Source organism: Pundamilia nyererei, unplaced genomic scaffold (genome assembly GCF_000239375.1).
Source record: "Pundamilia nyererei isolate P.nyererei 1_Seehausen unplaced genomic scaffold, PunNye1.0 scaffold00001, whole genome shotgun sequence".
Lineage (NCBI taxonomy): Eukaryota > Metazoa > Chordata > Actinopteri > Cichliformes > Cichlidae > Pundamilia > Pundamilia nyererei.
Genome location: NW_005187402.1, coordinates 4442832 through 4457772, shown reverse-complemented (window position 1 = coordinate 4457772; position 14941 = coordinate 4442832). Strand labels below are relative to the sequence as shown.

Sequence of the window (14941 nt, the reverse complement as noted above, 5' to 3'; positions counted from 1 at the left end):
TCTCTCCTATGGACCTTTTAATGTCTACAGTCTCAGATCAACACAGCCCTGCCCTTCCCATATTAGATTCTTGATGAATGAGTGTTGTTGTTATTCAGCATGGTTCAATGTGCCCCTTTTTAACTTTGAGCACCCGCCCCTTTAAACCTCTCTGCACGTCCCTGGGGGAGACAATCTAGACAAATATCTAGATTGATAAATGGATGCTTTAAAGTTGCCCAGGGAGTTGTCCCCCCACGGCCCACCCATCAATTTGTATTTTTAAAATCGAAAAATATAACACATGCCACTGGAACATAGAAGCAATGGTTGCTGGCCATTAAAAAAAAAAATCATCTTGTATAAGTGTGACAGTAAAAGCAGTCGGTGTCTGTCACATGTGCTTCTTTACAGGTCTTTCCTCTGACATCTTCCCTCATGACTTTTCATTCCTTGAGATGAACACACTGTTGTCCCGACAGTTCCAAAGTGCTCACAGTGCAGGTAGTAAACGTTCATCTACTGCAGTTTGTGCACTTGGGGTATTGCTGGTCACCTTTCCGCCTGTTCATAGCACTTAAACTCAGCTGGGCTTACAGTGAGTTTTGATGGTTTGTTCTCAGCTTCTGAAAGACTCTGCTGTGCAAATCCATGCAAAGCTCTCTGTTTCTCAGAAATGCGACACGCGTGTGTTTTGTCTGTCCTGAGCAACACTTGAAAGACTGAAAGCCTTTCACAGCAGGCACGAGATGAGCTGCTGCTGTTTCTACTTCTGCTGTGATTCTGGTGTTGTGACACTTGCTGTTTTTAAGATGGATGATTTAAATTTCAACACTTAACATTGTGAATAGATGAGAAATTAAACTCCCAAAACAACTTTTCTGACTTGATGAACTGTTCAGTCTGCGGAGTTTAATATCTTGTCCTTGTCTGTTGGGCAACGTTTTTGCTGTTGACATCCACACTGAACACTAGATGGCACCATCTCAACTTTAATGCTTGTAGATCTGAGTGAAAGTAAGACTCGTTTTAAACTGACATGAATACTGTATAATGTAACAGTGAGTTTTGTGCTTCGTGCACAACCAGCTGTCTGTATGAACAATCTCCATGTGAATGAAAAATAAACTGCCGCTCATACATGTCTTTGGTGTTTTGTGTGCAGCTCCTGGTAAACACGGGTTTAAATGTATAGTGAAACGCACGAGTGATGCGCCCCAGTTAAATCCCGTACGGTTAATCTAAAGCGGCTCGTGCAGCGCATTAAGCCCCTCATATTTCCACTCGAGCGCCCACACAGGGCCACTGTGTCAGCGCCGTGGAGCTCTCTGTAAGCGCAGCTAGCTTCACGCCGTGGCGCGCGCTTTTTAAGGAGCGCGCACATGGAATCAGTGGGGGGCGTTCATCCATCTGTGCGGAGAGATGACGCTCGCTGCTGCAAATGAACAGGGAGTCATAAGTTCTCGGCATCCGTGTAGCTCCAAGAAGCCCGAGAGAGCAGCTTTGCAGGGTGCACGGACTCTGAGAGGAGGAGAAGAGGAAAGCGGAAGGATGCTGATCCGAGCCGAGCCGGGAGCTGCAGCTTCACCTCATCAGCGCAAACGCTGGCTCCTTCTGTAACTTTTAGCGCGCTGAACTTTACCGCTGCTGCTTCTTCTCTGTCCGCTTTGGTTGAGTGCTGCTGCCCGTCAGCTATGGCTTCCTCACCGGTCCACAGTGCGCTCTTTCTGTGCGCCTTCCTCCAGCTGTTCTCCCTTCCCGGCGGACACGTGCCAAACTGCCAGGAGGTGCGCACAGTATTTCAGTCTCTGCACCCGGGCTCCAAGTGGGTCCCCGAAACCCCAGTGTCAGGTAACTGTCATTAATAAAGCTCGTAGATACGGGACGTTAATGTTTTACGTACTCCTGATAATGTTGTGGGATAGAGCACGTTTCTAACAATCGGCACCAACGCATTAAGTCAGATATAGATTTGTAAATATATATTTTTTCCTAGCGGATAGTACCGCTATAGCGCTTCTGTGTTTTGTTTTAAATGCTGACCTTTTCAGTGAGAGCCAACCCACACACTCTCCATCCCTCTGGCTGAACGTTTACTAACCTGCTGAGAATTATTATTATTATTATTTTTTTAAAAAGAAAATAAAATCTGGCCGCATTAAGCGGAATATCCTGTTACAAATACGAAACTGAAACTTGTAAAATTTGTTCTTGTATTGATCTGAACATGGAGTAACCTTGCCTTGCACCTCACTTTGATTCTGTTAGTGCTGAAACATTGCAAGATTTGAGTTAGTGTTTTAAGGAGGCTGTCAATATCCTAACTTTGGTGCTTGTTTAAATACATGACGATGGGGTAAAAGCTGAGGGAATGAAAGAGGATTAATAGTCAAAATGTACACAGCCACTCCTGTTACATTGTCAGCAAATATCAATTATGTGTGTGATCTGAGCTGCAAGCAAACTGGAAGTTATTTTGTAAATGATGCAATGATCCAAACTCATCTTTATTGTTTTTGTTCCATGGAGCTCAACTGTCACTGACTTCTATCTTCTCTAATGAAGAAGGAATAGATCTGGAGAAGTGAGTTGGCAAAAAACAGAAAAGGTTAATGGTGAAATGATTCGGGTCTTTGTGGACAGAAGTCCATATTTTTGTCCTCTTTTGCAGAATGCAGCATGTTGGTGCACTGGAGCCTGTTGCGTGCATTCTGATTCACTATGGAAATGGTAAAAGCCTCTCATGTGTCTGCATCACAGCCAGCCGCAAATGTTAATTAGGTGTTTTAGTGTCATGTCAGCACAGGGAAGTGCTCCAGGTTATCTGCTTTCTCTCCGTTCGCAGCATGCAATACTCCCACCTGATTCAAAGAGGGGTGTTTTTTTTTCTTTTTCTTTTTGAATAACACTAAATGTTCTGTAAACATGAAAGAGTGTGGCGAATCGCAAAATACTTCAAATCAAACAGCAGGAGAGAGAGAGCGCGATGCACTTTGAAGCATATTTTGTCATGCTCCTTCTGCCACATATTAATCTCCCATCGTGTAAGGTGCATGCAGCCCTAACCGCTGAGCCCTACATTTCTCCAAGCATCCATGTTTAATCACACACCTTGCACCTAGGCCATCAGGCGTTTTATCTGCCAGCCAAAGGGGAAGCTAAATATTTCTCTTGGCAGGCAATGAGAAATATTTAGCCTTCCCAAATCTGAGGCTAGGCAGACCAGCTGTCTGTGCACCATCTCTAAGGAATCAGTCTGAGCTGGACACTAACAGTTCATAACCATTACTTTCACTGGAATCAATTCACCAATCAGCCATAGAACAATCCATCACGGCCAGCATGGTTTGGTTTACTCATCCTCGCTGCAGGTCTGTTGCAGATTAATTGCTTGGTTTATGGCTTATACAGTTCTGTAGAAAAGGTGTTCACAAGCGTGTTAAACCCAATGTTCTGCTTTGGCTCCCTGAAGTCTGCTGATTGACTAAATGTTATGTGGGATATAAAAAATATGTAAATACAAGAAATGTTTGTCTCCTCTGTATCTATGATAGAGGTTAACAGTACCCTCAGTGATGCTACACACAACTGATGCTCCTGGCAATTTGTTAAAAATACCTTGTGCATGGAGGAAACATCTAGAAGTTTTATTTGGCCTTGAGCATTTTGGCAAATGGAAAAATATACTGTGCATTAGGTCCTAAATATTCAATAATACTCTATAAATACCCCCTTCTCAGCAAAACAATATCACTTTAAGTATTTTCTCCCGTTAATCAACTGTGCAAGCTGAATTTTCTGAATGCGTTCTGCATTATATTGTTTCAATGCAAAACAGCAAGAGATAAAAAAAAAAAAAAGAAATCAATCACTTTCAGCAAAGCAAATATCAGACAAACTCCAGGGTTAATATACCCAGTTAGAGTTCTTTCTCCAACATTTAGATTTAAACGTTAGAAAAATAAGAGTGTACTGTAACACAGCTCCCAATAAAGTATCTATAGTACATCCCTCAAGCTAGATTTACCAGCATGAAACTGTTATTTTGACAGCTACTGTAAACTACAACAACAACAACTGTAAAACATCACTGTACTGATGCAAAGACTGTAACACAGCATTACACTTGCAGCACTTTATTCTGTCTTCATTCTGTCTTCAACATTTAAGCACCGGCCCTGCAGATAAATGTTTGTGATTTATCGCTGTTAACCGCTTGGCCCATTGCTAATCAAACTCTAAATACCATTCTCAGTTTTCAGGAAAACACACCAGTCAAAGTCAGAGTGGAAAATAACTAATAGAACCATCACAAAGCTGCTGAATTAATGATTTCCTCATAAACACCCATGAGTCACTGCTGTAGACAGGTTGGAAACGACCATGCTTCAAGTCTTTGTCACTTACTTCTTCAGTTCTTTAACACTGACTGAGCACGTTGCCGTACATCATTTAATCAGTTTTTACAGCATTTGTATTAAAGAGTAGGCCTCTGTGAGTGCGCCCCAGGGTGGCTGTGGCTACAATGAGCTTGTCATCACCAGTGAGTGAATGTGTGTGTGAATGGGTGGATGACTGAATGTAGTGTAAAGCGCTTTGGGGTCCTTAGGGACTAGTAAAGCGCTATATAAATACAGGCCATTTACCATTTACTTATGACTAATGAAGAATTATGTAACTGTACCTGTATGGTGATAGGTGTCTCTCACGTTCACTTCATGTCTTATGAAAAGAAACTGAAGTAATATAGGAAATTAAAAATCCCAGATGTCCTGAAATATCTGCAGTCCCGCTGTATCACAGATACTGGGACGGATGGGATTTGATTTTGGGCTCGCGGTAGTGACGCTGAATGGCCCCACAATGCTTTATGTGCAGTGACCAGCGCTGGTCCTTAACAGATTTTAAGCACTCTGTAAAGATTTCAGAATGAGCGGCTTATTGGGCATGCTCGAGCTTTTGGTGGAATTTCCATAACTCTCAAATCTTCCACTTTTGTCCTAATGAGCTGACTTTATTATTATTAGTATTATTTTTGGGGAGGACATGAAATCGGCAGTCACTTTTCACACATTTAGTACATTTTTGACCTATTTTTTATTCATTTTTGGTCATGTCTCATCTATAATATATACTCACCATTAATTCATGCTGAATAAGTTGGAGTCACAGCTACAGCTGCTTGTCATGCAGGCTGATATAACACGAGTTCTCCGATGAGGCGCACAGTAAATGAAAGATTGATGAAATTACTTGTTGAGGGTGGCTAGTTGTGATCCGACTGAGGGAAGTATAACTTTCTGCATGCGTGCGTGCGTGTGTGTGTGTGTGTGTGTGTGTGTGTGTGTGTGTGTATGGGTGAAATGTGAAGTGGACTGTATCGATATTGAGTATAGTGTAGGGGAGGTGGCTGATTCAGAAACATGTCCGCAGGAAGGCAGAGCAGAATTTCTAATAATGCTGCATGTGGTGCCGGAGGGGGCAAAAAAAGCACCAAAAGACTAAAGTTTTTCTTTCCAAAAGTGTGATTCAAAAGAAGTGAGTGCAGAGGAAGATTACAGCAGGCATATAGAGGGGAAAAAATCAAAGCTTGGCACATCTGTAGGAGTAGTACCACTCGTGTCTTTGTTGTGGCTGTTGCTGTGGGTGGTTGGATTGGCTGAAGGTGAAATGGAGGCTGGGTGTCGGTTCACTCCATCGTGTCATCACATATGTGTGAGGCGAGGCGCACAGGCAGCGCTGAACACTCACCCCGGGACATGAGCGAGAAAGCGGCTCCACTAGTGACGGAGCTGGCTTGATGATGGGAAGACCTTTTGGATCTCCGACAGTGGCGGTGGGACCTGATTCATGAGAGCAGCATCAGATACTCACGAAATATAAGAGTAACACTTGTGTGCTGGAGGCTGAGATCCAACTAGTTTCAGCAGAAAATCCTGCAAAGAGGTCCTGCAAAGGATTTTTTTCCTCCTCCTCCTTTTGCTGTGAGCTAAAACAATTATAGCTTTGTGTTGCTTTATAGTTCTCAGCAGGATGCCATGCAAAAAGGTCCCAAATGCCCCTGTTTTAGAAATGACAGCGAATGACTAATAGGTGGATGAGTCTGATTTGAAGCGAGAAGCCTTTCCAGCTGGTTAAACACCGATTCATACTTGGTTTTATTCAGTTCTTCCTTTTTGAACGGTCCCACTTTAAAGACAGGAGCCTTTTGTTTACTGCCTCATTGTTATGTGCAAAACAAAAAGGAAAAAGCAGAGAACAATGTTGGGCACTTTCACATTCCTGCTTCCAGCTTTCAAAAGATTGCTTCATCAAATGGTTTAAAGTGGAGCAGCTCTAAAAATACTTAAAGCCACTTTAATCCCCAGTAGTTAATGATATTATCACTAGGTTGGTTGTAAATGGCTCTATCTTTAAAAAGTGACACTGGCTTATTTTGCCTCGGAGAGGTAGCCACGGATTCCCACGCGCTTCCACTCGAAACTAGCTGTTGTATAATTTATGCTCATAATGAACGGCTTTTAGCATATTCTATATTTTAGTACAACTTGTTTTTTCCCCCATGGTCGCCATCATTAAGCTTGCATAGTGATAGCTTTCTAATTGGTGCCGAGAAACTTAGACACATACTGCACTGTATCTGTTCCCCTGACTCTGATTTCCCGGGCTTGTTAAAGATGTGAGGACTCCTCCAGTGTTTGTGTGTGTTAGTGTGAGGACAGGGCCATCGTTTCCAGCAGTGGCCTTTCAAAGGAAACTTTCTGTGAGGGGTAGAGCAGCGAGGATGGTTAGATGAGGCTGTGACAATCTGAAGGGCGATCAATGTGTTTATAAAAGGCATTCAGAGACACTCATAAAAACAGCAGCTGTCCTGCACGTCGAATTACCCGGCCTCCTTTCACAGTATTGATTGAAAGCACGCAGTAATTTAAAGGCGCCACCTTGGACCGAGGTTGCATGCTGGGGAAATTTACATGTAAATTGCTACCTTGTCTTTCTTCATTTTGCAGGAGAGAATTGGCCATAAGGACGCCCAAAATTGACCAATTAACCAATAACAGGCTGATTTTAAAGTTGCTCACAGTGCCCAGGAGCTATTAAGCTCAAGGTAGGTGAAGGAAAACGAACAAAAGTGCGCGCAGATGAAAAGGAGTAAAAGAGGAAAAATAAGAAAGCAGAGGGGCGAGAAACAGGGATGGAGCCTAAAGCAAAGGGGAGCAGGAGGAAGCTCGTTCCCCAGTGATGTGTCAGTCAGAAAGAAAGCTTTATTTAGACGGTACGATTTTGTTATTTCTGAAACTCTACGGGGGAATCATCTCCCTCCCGAATCCTTCGCTTATTCCCTCAGTGCTGTGGAACTCGTGTAATGAAACACATTTATCATCTGCAAAACGACAAACGGTGCAGATGAATCTGCCTGTTTCGCCGGAGATAATTGCTAAATCCCCGTCTCTTCTCCGCTCAGGCCGCGCTCGCCTCACCTACGGCGCTATTGACAGCTTAATAATTTTGCCCCTGCAGTCTGAAATTAACTTGATCTTATCCGTCAGGAGTCTTTTGTCCGCATTGATTTAAGATATTAAGCCTGTCAGTATGCACACAAAAAGGTGCTGGGTGACAGCTTTATTGCCTCTTTTGCTCATTAGACTGTACACCCTAAACCCTGATGGGAGTCAGGGGTGAGCTGGGAGTTAGCAGAAGCTGTTCTCTGTTTAATTCTGCAGCGATTCTTAATTATCAAGACTGTCGCTCTGTTGCATCTCCCGGTAGTTTAATGTGCACCGTGTCTGTGTCTGCATTGTTGCAGCCCGAGCCCGCTACTGAAGATCTATTCTTTTGAAGATCTCACAGAGAAAGAGCCCCGATCCAATAGAGACACTCACTTTTGTTATTAAGATAAACCCTCTGCCTCCACAAAAGCCTTTCCTCCGTCTTTTGACACGCCAGCTATCAAGACTTTTCTGATTCGCAATCCTAGCAGCCCCCCCTTCCTCCAAATTAATCTCACTGCTTCCGCCTCCTTATATCCTCGCACCCAAAGCAGCGGCAGCCAAAGCTGGCAGGCTCCCCTGACATTTGTTTACCGTGGCATCAATCAGGCCCTTGTCACCGATGCCTCTCAGGGAGGCAGATCCTGGAGACAACTCCTCAACGAGGCTTTGGCACGTTACCACTGCAGCCTCCACTGAGCTCTCAGCAGCCATGTGGGACAGAGAGGCTGAGAGGGGGAAGCACCGGGGAAAGGGGTTTTCACTGGAGCTGCTCTTTGTATCTAAACACTGGATGGTTGTGTCCTACTTATGTCTGACTGTCCATCATTTTCAAGCAGAGATAAGGTGGAAATCTTTAAACTTTGTAAGTATTTGGACAATTATGCAGATTTGTAATTTTGCAATGTTGCCTCTCTACACCACAACAGGGGATTTTAAACCAGTCAGTTAGTTTCAGCTTTAATTAGGAATTAAAGCCTGTTTTTATACACACTCTCCGATTTTCAGAGGCTCAAAAGTTTTTAGAAAATTGGCGGAAACCGATATTACTGTCCTTTATGTGGACAAACGTTCTGATCTCTACAAATTTTCAACATGAAGGTTTTGGTTTCACATAGGAATCTTAAATTTTATTTCATTTTATGATCAAATTCTAACTTGAAATGGGGTTTCTGCGGCCGAACTAATCTCCTAGTCACTCGAACTCCTCCACTGCCTCTTTTTGTCTTTATAATTTTTTATGTTGTTGTTTTGGTCTTGTTCTTACTTTTTTGATTACTATGTAATGTTCTTTAAGTATTTGCAAAAAAAAAAGTAATCAGAAAATTGACTGACAGGGAGTTTCATGGCCTGATGAAGCCCTTTCCTTCATTATTTTATGACAAGATAAACAGATTAGGGCTGCCACGATTTGTCGACTAGTCACGATTACGTCGACTATCAAAATCGTCGACGTGTCGTTTGAAGCTTTGTAAGATCGCAAAAGACGCAGGAATAATAGCAGGATTTAAGAGTGTAATAACGGACTGAAACAGAAGATGGCAGCACAGCATGTACAAGGATGCCAGCTGCCGTTAAACCCCGAAGAAGAAGAAGCAGCTGTGTCCCAGAATTCATAGCGCGGCCCAGCTTAGTTTCCAACAATGGCGGTAGCTAGTTAGTTCTAATATTACTCTTATTATTCTTTCTGGGTCACAAAATAAACGTTTAACATATTTTCAGGCGAGAATGTAGCTGTGTAAACCTCAAATATCTGCTCAGTTTATCAAGACACCACATATTTTCAAAAGCGCTCCGACGTTTTCGGAGATGTCTGTTACCCACTAGCTCGATAGCTAGCCGGGGGCTAGGTCACTAGCGCCTTGAGAACACCGGACTCCCGGCAAATTGTTTTCAAACCCACCGCCGTCTTTCGCGACTCAGGTTAAATATATATGAGTCACTTAGATAAATTAAACATGTTGTTTTTTGGCTTTTTTTATTTATTTATTTTTTTAGTATTTTATTTGTTCCTGAGTAAATCGGTTTGGCTGAGATTAAAGTTATAGTTTTTACACAGCTGAATAAACGTCAAGCAGACAGCTGATTATCAGAAGTGTGAGATGCTGGAGAATATACTCCGGTGTCCTGTTATATTTTATATAGCAAGGAGTTTATTAAACTTTACCGAAACAATCTGCAAATTTCATTACAATTTAATAAACTATCATCTTGTCTTTATTTTTAGTTAGCACCTTAAAAGCTTAAAGCTGTAAGCTAATGATAGTTATATAAGAGCAGATGCTGCTGGTGCAATAAGCTGTAGTTTTACGATGATGATCTGATTAGTCGACTAATCGCATAAATAATCGGTGACTAGTCGACTATCAAAATAATCGTTTGTGGCAGCCCTAAAACAGATACACTTCCAGTGCTGAACTTGCATATGACCGCTGTCGAGAGGCCATCATTTGGACGAAAGATCAATAGAAACAAGAGAGATGGCAAAAACATGTCCAAGTCAAAAATCTGGTGCTTTAAAAGAAGGAATTCACCACCCAGCTCAGCAACATCAAACGTGAAGTGAAAAAGGTGAATGATCACAGAATTATTTCTATGATGAACAGCTTCACAACATCTAACCAACTGAAGAACCCTCTCAAGGAGGTGGGTTAACTATTCTCAAAGTTTGCAATCAAGAATGGAGCAAATTATTAGACGACTCAAAATGCAGAGGATTTACAACAAGGTGCAAACCACCGATTACATTCAAGAACATGAAAGCCAGATTAGATTTTATCAGAAAACATTTAAAAGAGTCTGCACAGTCCTGGAAAAACATCTTTGAACAGGTGAAACCAAGATTAAATTGTAGCACAATGAAGGGAAGAGAAAAGTATGGAGACTGACAGGCTCATGATCTGAAACACAACACATCATCTGACAAACACGGTGGAGGCAGTGTTATTGCATGAGTGTGTATGGGTGCCAGTGGAAGCAAGGTCACTAGTGTTTATTGATTATGATACTGCTGATATGACGTATCAGGATGAATCGTAGCGCATGCAGGGCCGTAGTCTCCAATCAGATTCAGCCAAATGCTGCAAAACTGATCAACCAGTGCTTCACAGTTCAAATGGATAACGACCCAAAGCATCCTGCAAATGCAACAGAGCAGCTTTTCAGTTATTAAATGCAAAAGATAGGCAGAAAGACTCACAGACAAACAGCAACTGAAAGACAGTAAAGGTCTGGCAGAGCATTTGGTGATGTTTATGGGTTCTACACTCCAGGCTGTCACTGACTGCACCGGATTTTCATCCAAGCACTAAAAACAGTCCTTATATTTGCTCCTTATGTTGGCTCCACAGTGTGGTGGTTAACACATTTTACTGGCAAGCAAAAGATTGCCGGTTGCAGGTGGAGACACAAATCTACTTTGGGGGTGAATCAGGAAGGCCACCCGGTGTGGAGACCACTTGTGACAGCTGAAAATAGCACGCATCAAAAAGAATCCTTAAATTTAAAACGATGCCACGTTGTCCAGTTACTTTTGAAGCTCTGAAAATGTGGAACTAAAAAAATTAAAAACACTGTAATTCATATAAAAATGTCTGTAATTTCAAAACAGTTATTTCAATATTTTTTAAGCCCTCCCCAAATTAACCCGATCTTCTGTATTTGTGTCACATCTTGACTGTTCAGGCTAAAATCCACTGTGGGTACACTGAACTTTAGCTCAGAAAATATGATGCAAAGCATTTATTTAAAGACACAGATATTGTGTTGTTTCCTCTTTATTAATGTGAACTCTTTTTATCTAAACAAACAAAAACAAACAGATTTCACACTCCTTTTAGCATGACCATGACTCGAAGTTTACTGAGTTTCACAGTGGCGGCAGGCTCTTGTTTATCTTTCCTGCTTTCCTCCTGCGTGGGATTAATTGAATTAATTTCTTCGAAGTGTTTGCTCTTTGATCAGGTCGTGTCTGGCTACATCGCCCCTCTGAAACATCCCTGACACCCCAGTTTTGCTTTCGCAGGCTTGAATGCGTCGCTCAAAAAGGAGCTCGGGGAATCCAATTATTTCTCATAGGTGTAAACAACCTTTAGTGTCCACAGCCAGGTGAACGAATGTTGTTTCACTGCCTTCAATCTTACTCGTGGCTGTTTTTTTTTTATGTGTATCCATAATGAAAGCATGCTGGAACCTAGGTTTATTTGTCTGCATGATGCACTGCTCCTGGCTCTCATCTTAAGTCTAAAAACACAAAAAAAACATACTTTTTTTGATCCTCGGAGTGAAAAGTGTAGCCTTGAGTGGAGGAAAAGTTTCTGTTGACCAAATTGATCTCTGAGGAGAACTACACAGCTTTAGTGTTTTGCGCGAATGTGGATCAAAATGACTTATTTTTAAGCAGCAATTTATTTTTGACTTGAGCCCGGCTACATAACACAGCCTCTACATAATAATCATACGCTCATTAAGGCTGCGGACTCTGCTGGAGATATTTCTTAGTTTTTGCGTTTGGAAAATGCTGCTGAATCTATTTGTGTGTCTTTTTTTTCTTGAAAATTAAACAACAGTGGCTTCGCAGCTACTTCCCTCTGTTCATCCAGACTACCATCCTGTCCCTGCTGATTTCCTGCCAGGTGCAGATCTGCAGGTTTGCCAAACCAAAGGCCCGACCTGCTGTTCCAAGAAGATGGAGGAGCGGTATCAGGTAGCGGCGCGCAGCAATATGGAGTCTGGTCTGCAGGTTGTCAGCGCACAACTCAAACGTCTCATCATCCAGAACGCCGCGATATTCCAAGGTAAGCAGTCTGCACAGTTCATCCAAGACCTGCCTCGAAGAAAGACGAGATAATTTCATCTGGCACGCACAACAAAAAAACAACCCAGTGTCACAAATGCACACATTTAAACACATAAATCAACAGTGTTCACTTTCTTGGCTACAATTTTTTTTTTCACATCGGCAGCTCACTCCTCCAGGCAGTGAGTCACGTATAAATAAAGCTGTAGCAAAATGCATACAGACAGGAGGCTGCTGTTCAACTAAATGTTGGAATGGCAGCGACGCGTTGTTTAAGTGACTTTAGATGTAGTGTGGTTGTCTGTGCCAGACATGTTGCTCCAGAAAGTGACAGCCTCCTGAGATTTGGCGCACTGCAGTTGGCGATGACTGTTATTCACAGGGAAAGAGAGAGAAAATCCCCCACGACAGTCAGCAGCCTTCCTGGAAACCTGGATGAGAGCGGTCAGAGGAGGCGCGCTGCTAGGACTAACTCAAGCGAACAGTCGCATGCAAAATAACAACTCGGGGAAACGGTGACGCGAAAAAAAGACGTAGATTTTGTCGAAGGTGCAGGAAGCAGGTGAGTGACTGAACAGTGAAATGAAATACCTGGTGTAGCAGGTGCTACTCAGGTGTGCAAAGACTATTACAGTGTCCGAATCATTCTGTTAAAGAAAATGTACGATGCTTCTGTGTTTTCCTGTCGAAAATTAGATGAAAAGAAAAACACTCTTGGAAAGTAAATGCAAAGCTATAACCTGCAGTAGGTAAAGGTGTTTCCTCCTGCTTCTAGTGTATGCATGGTTCAGTAGTCCAAAATAGTCCAAACTATGACATTTGTCATGCTAAAGCCAATATGTACAGATAAGATCTTCACTCTGAGAATAAAGCTTAAAATACGACTGCTATCCAAGTATTCCTCTCAGCCGGACTGGACCAGTGAAATTATAAGTTAAACGGGTAAAATTACAGAAAAGGTTATGATAGTTCACTGTCCAGATTATCCTGTAATTATAAAGTTTTTACTGTGAACTCACTGACCTATTAACCGCCCTCAAAACCCCCCAAACCCAGACATTTTGATATACATGGCAGAAAAACTGAATTTTTTTGTCATCGTTTAGCTATTATTTAATTACTCTGGTGAAGTATGAATTTCAATGCCTCTTTATGAATAGAATAAGCTGTAAAAGTTACAAAAATACAGGCAAAAATCTATGCACTCCTTCACATTTTCCGGAGCTGCCCAGCTGGCCAGATTGGACTCTTCACTTGGCTGATTCTGGCCCCTGGGCCATATGTTTGACACCACTGCTCTACATGGATGCTTTCAGGTGATCTGGGAGAGAAAGAACAGGCAGTGAAAAGACACTGCTTCTGGTTTGTAAGATCCTGGGCATCGGTTAAGAACTCCTGTCACCAGTCAAAAAGAAGGGAAATTAAAATCTCAATACGGCCACGTCTCAAGAATGACAAGTTTGACAAAGACCACTCTCCAGGGGAGAGGAAGAAAAAGCGGACAGCAAAAGAAGTGGCTGGATAACATCAAAGGAACTATTAGGGCTGATGCAACACAAGTCCAGGCTAAGAAATGAGACAGACATAGAGAGAGCTGGCCGGTCGTGTGACTGCTGTGGTGCCTCCACAGTACGTGTGATCATTGGACACATGCATCGTAAGAATTCTCCAGAAGCCTAGATTATCCACAGCACACTCATTGGCTAATGACTTGTGATTGACAGGTAATCACAATACGTCTTCTAGTAAGGCAATAAAGCAGAGGTGTCAAACTCCAGGCCTCGAGGGCCGGTGTCCTGCAGGTTTTAGATCTCACCCTGGGTCAACACACCTGAATCAAGTGATCAGTTCATTACCAGGCCTCTGGGGAACTTCAGGACATGTTGAGGAGGTAAATCAGCTGTGTTGGATCGGGGAAACATCTAAAACCTGCAGGACACCGGGCCTTGAGGCCTGGAGTTCGACACCAGTGCAATAAAGTAACGTGTTAGTGTACTACATGCAGTAATTACATTACAATTGTAATCAGATAAAAAGGAAAAAAAAACATGAAACATGTTTTTTCTTTAATCAACTGATTTCAGTTGAGTGGAGATGCGGACATTGTTTTTATTTTTATTGCACTGCAGGAAAGAGCACAAAGTTCAATCGGCACCCAGGACAGAAAAAAAACTTGTTGTGCTGCAAACAGACTCTTTGCAAACATCTGCAGAAACAGCATGCTAACACAAAGCTAGCAAAAAAAGCTGAGTGACTCCCAACCCCAGTCCAATAGCCTCGTCTTCAACAGGTAACAAAGGCAGTGACGAGCAGTCAGGCTGTAGGCTCTGTTTCTACCTGCTCATGTTTCTAAAGTAGAATCTCTGTGATGATTACTTTGAAGTCTCTCTGCGCTGGTTTTCAGCTTTGCTTTGCGTTCATACACGAACAATGAAAGAAAGATCACACGTGTCCTTGGCAGGACGGCGATTTCGATCAGTGTGTGGAACTGTAGCCTAACTGGTAATTAGGTTACAGTGTGTATCAGGTCATTTTACCAGACAGTAATGTACTGAGTAGTGTGATGAATCTTCCAGGGAATAATGAAGTTACGTACTTCGTTACTGTCAAGAAATGTGATGTGTGCTACATAACATTTTCATTTAGTTACAATCCCAACACTGCCAGTGAGCGA

The 14941-nt window shown here is 42.4% G+C and overlaps 1 protein-coding gene across 3 annotated transcripts in view; it reads left to right on the top strand.

Annotated features, from left to right (window-relative positions):
• Positions 1 to 1323: 1323 nt before the first annotated feature.
• Positions 1324 to 14941, top strand: part of gpc3 (glypican 3) — a 127632-nt gene continuing 114014 nt past the window's right edge. The window contains exons 1-2 of one of the 3 annotated variants that reach the window (XM_005719481.2): positions 1324 to 1830; positions 12104 to 12265. In XM_005719481.2, the coding sequence (XP_005719538.1) occupies positions 1674 to 1830; positions 12104 to 12265 (319 nt within the window). In that variant the 5' untranslated portion in view covers positions 1324 to 1673. The remainder of the gene's footprint in view (positions 1831 to 12103; positions 12266 to 14941) is intronic. The other 2 variants (XM_005719480.2, XM_005719482.2) reach the window with 2 other exon arrangements.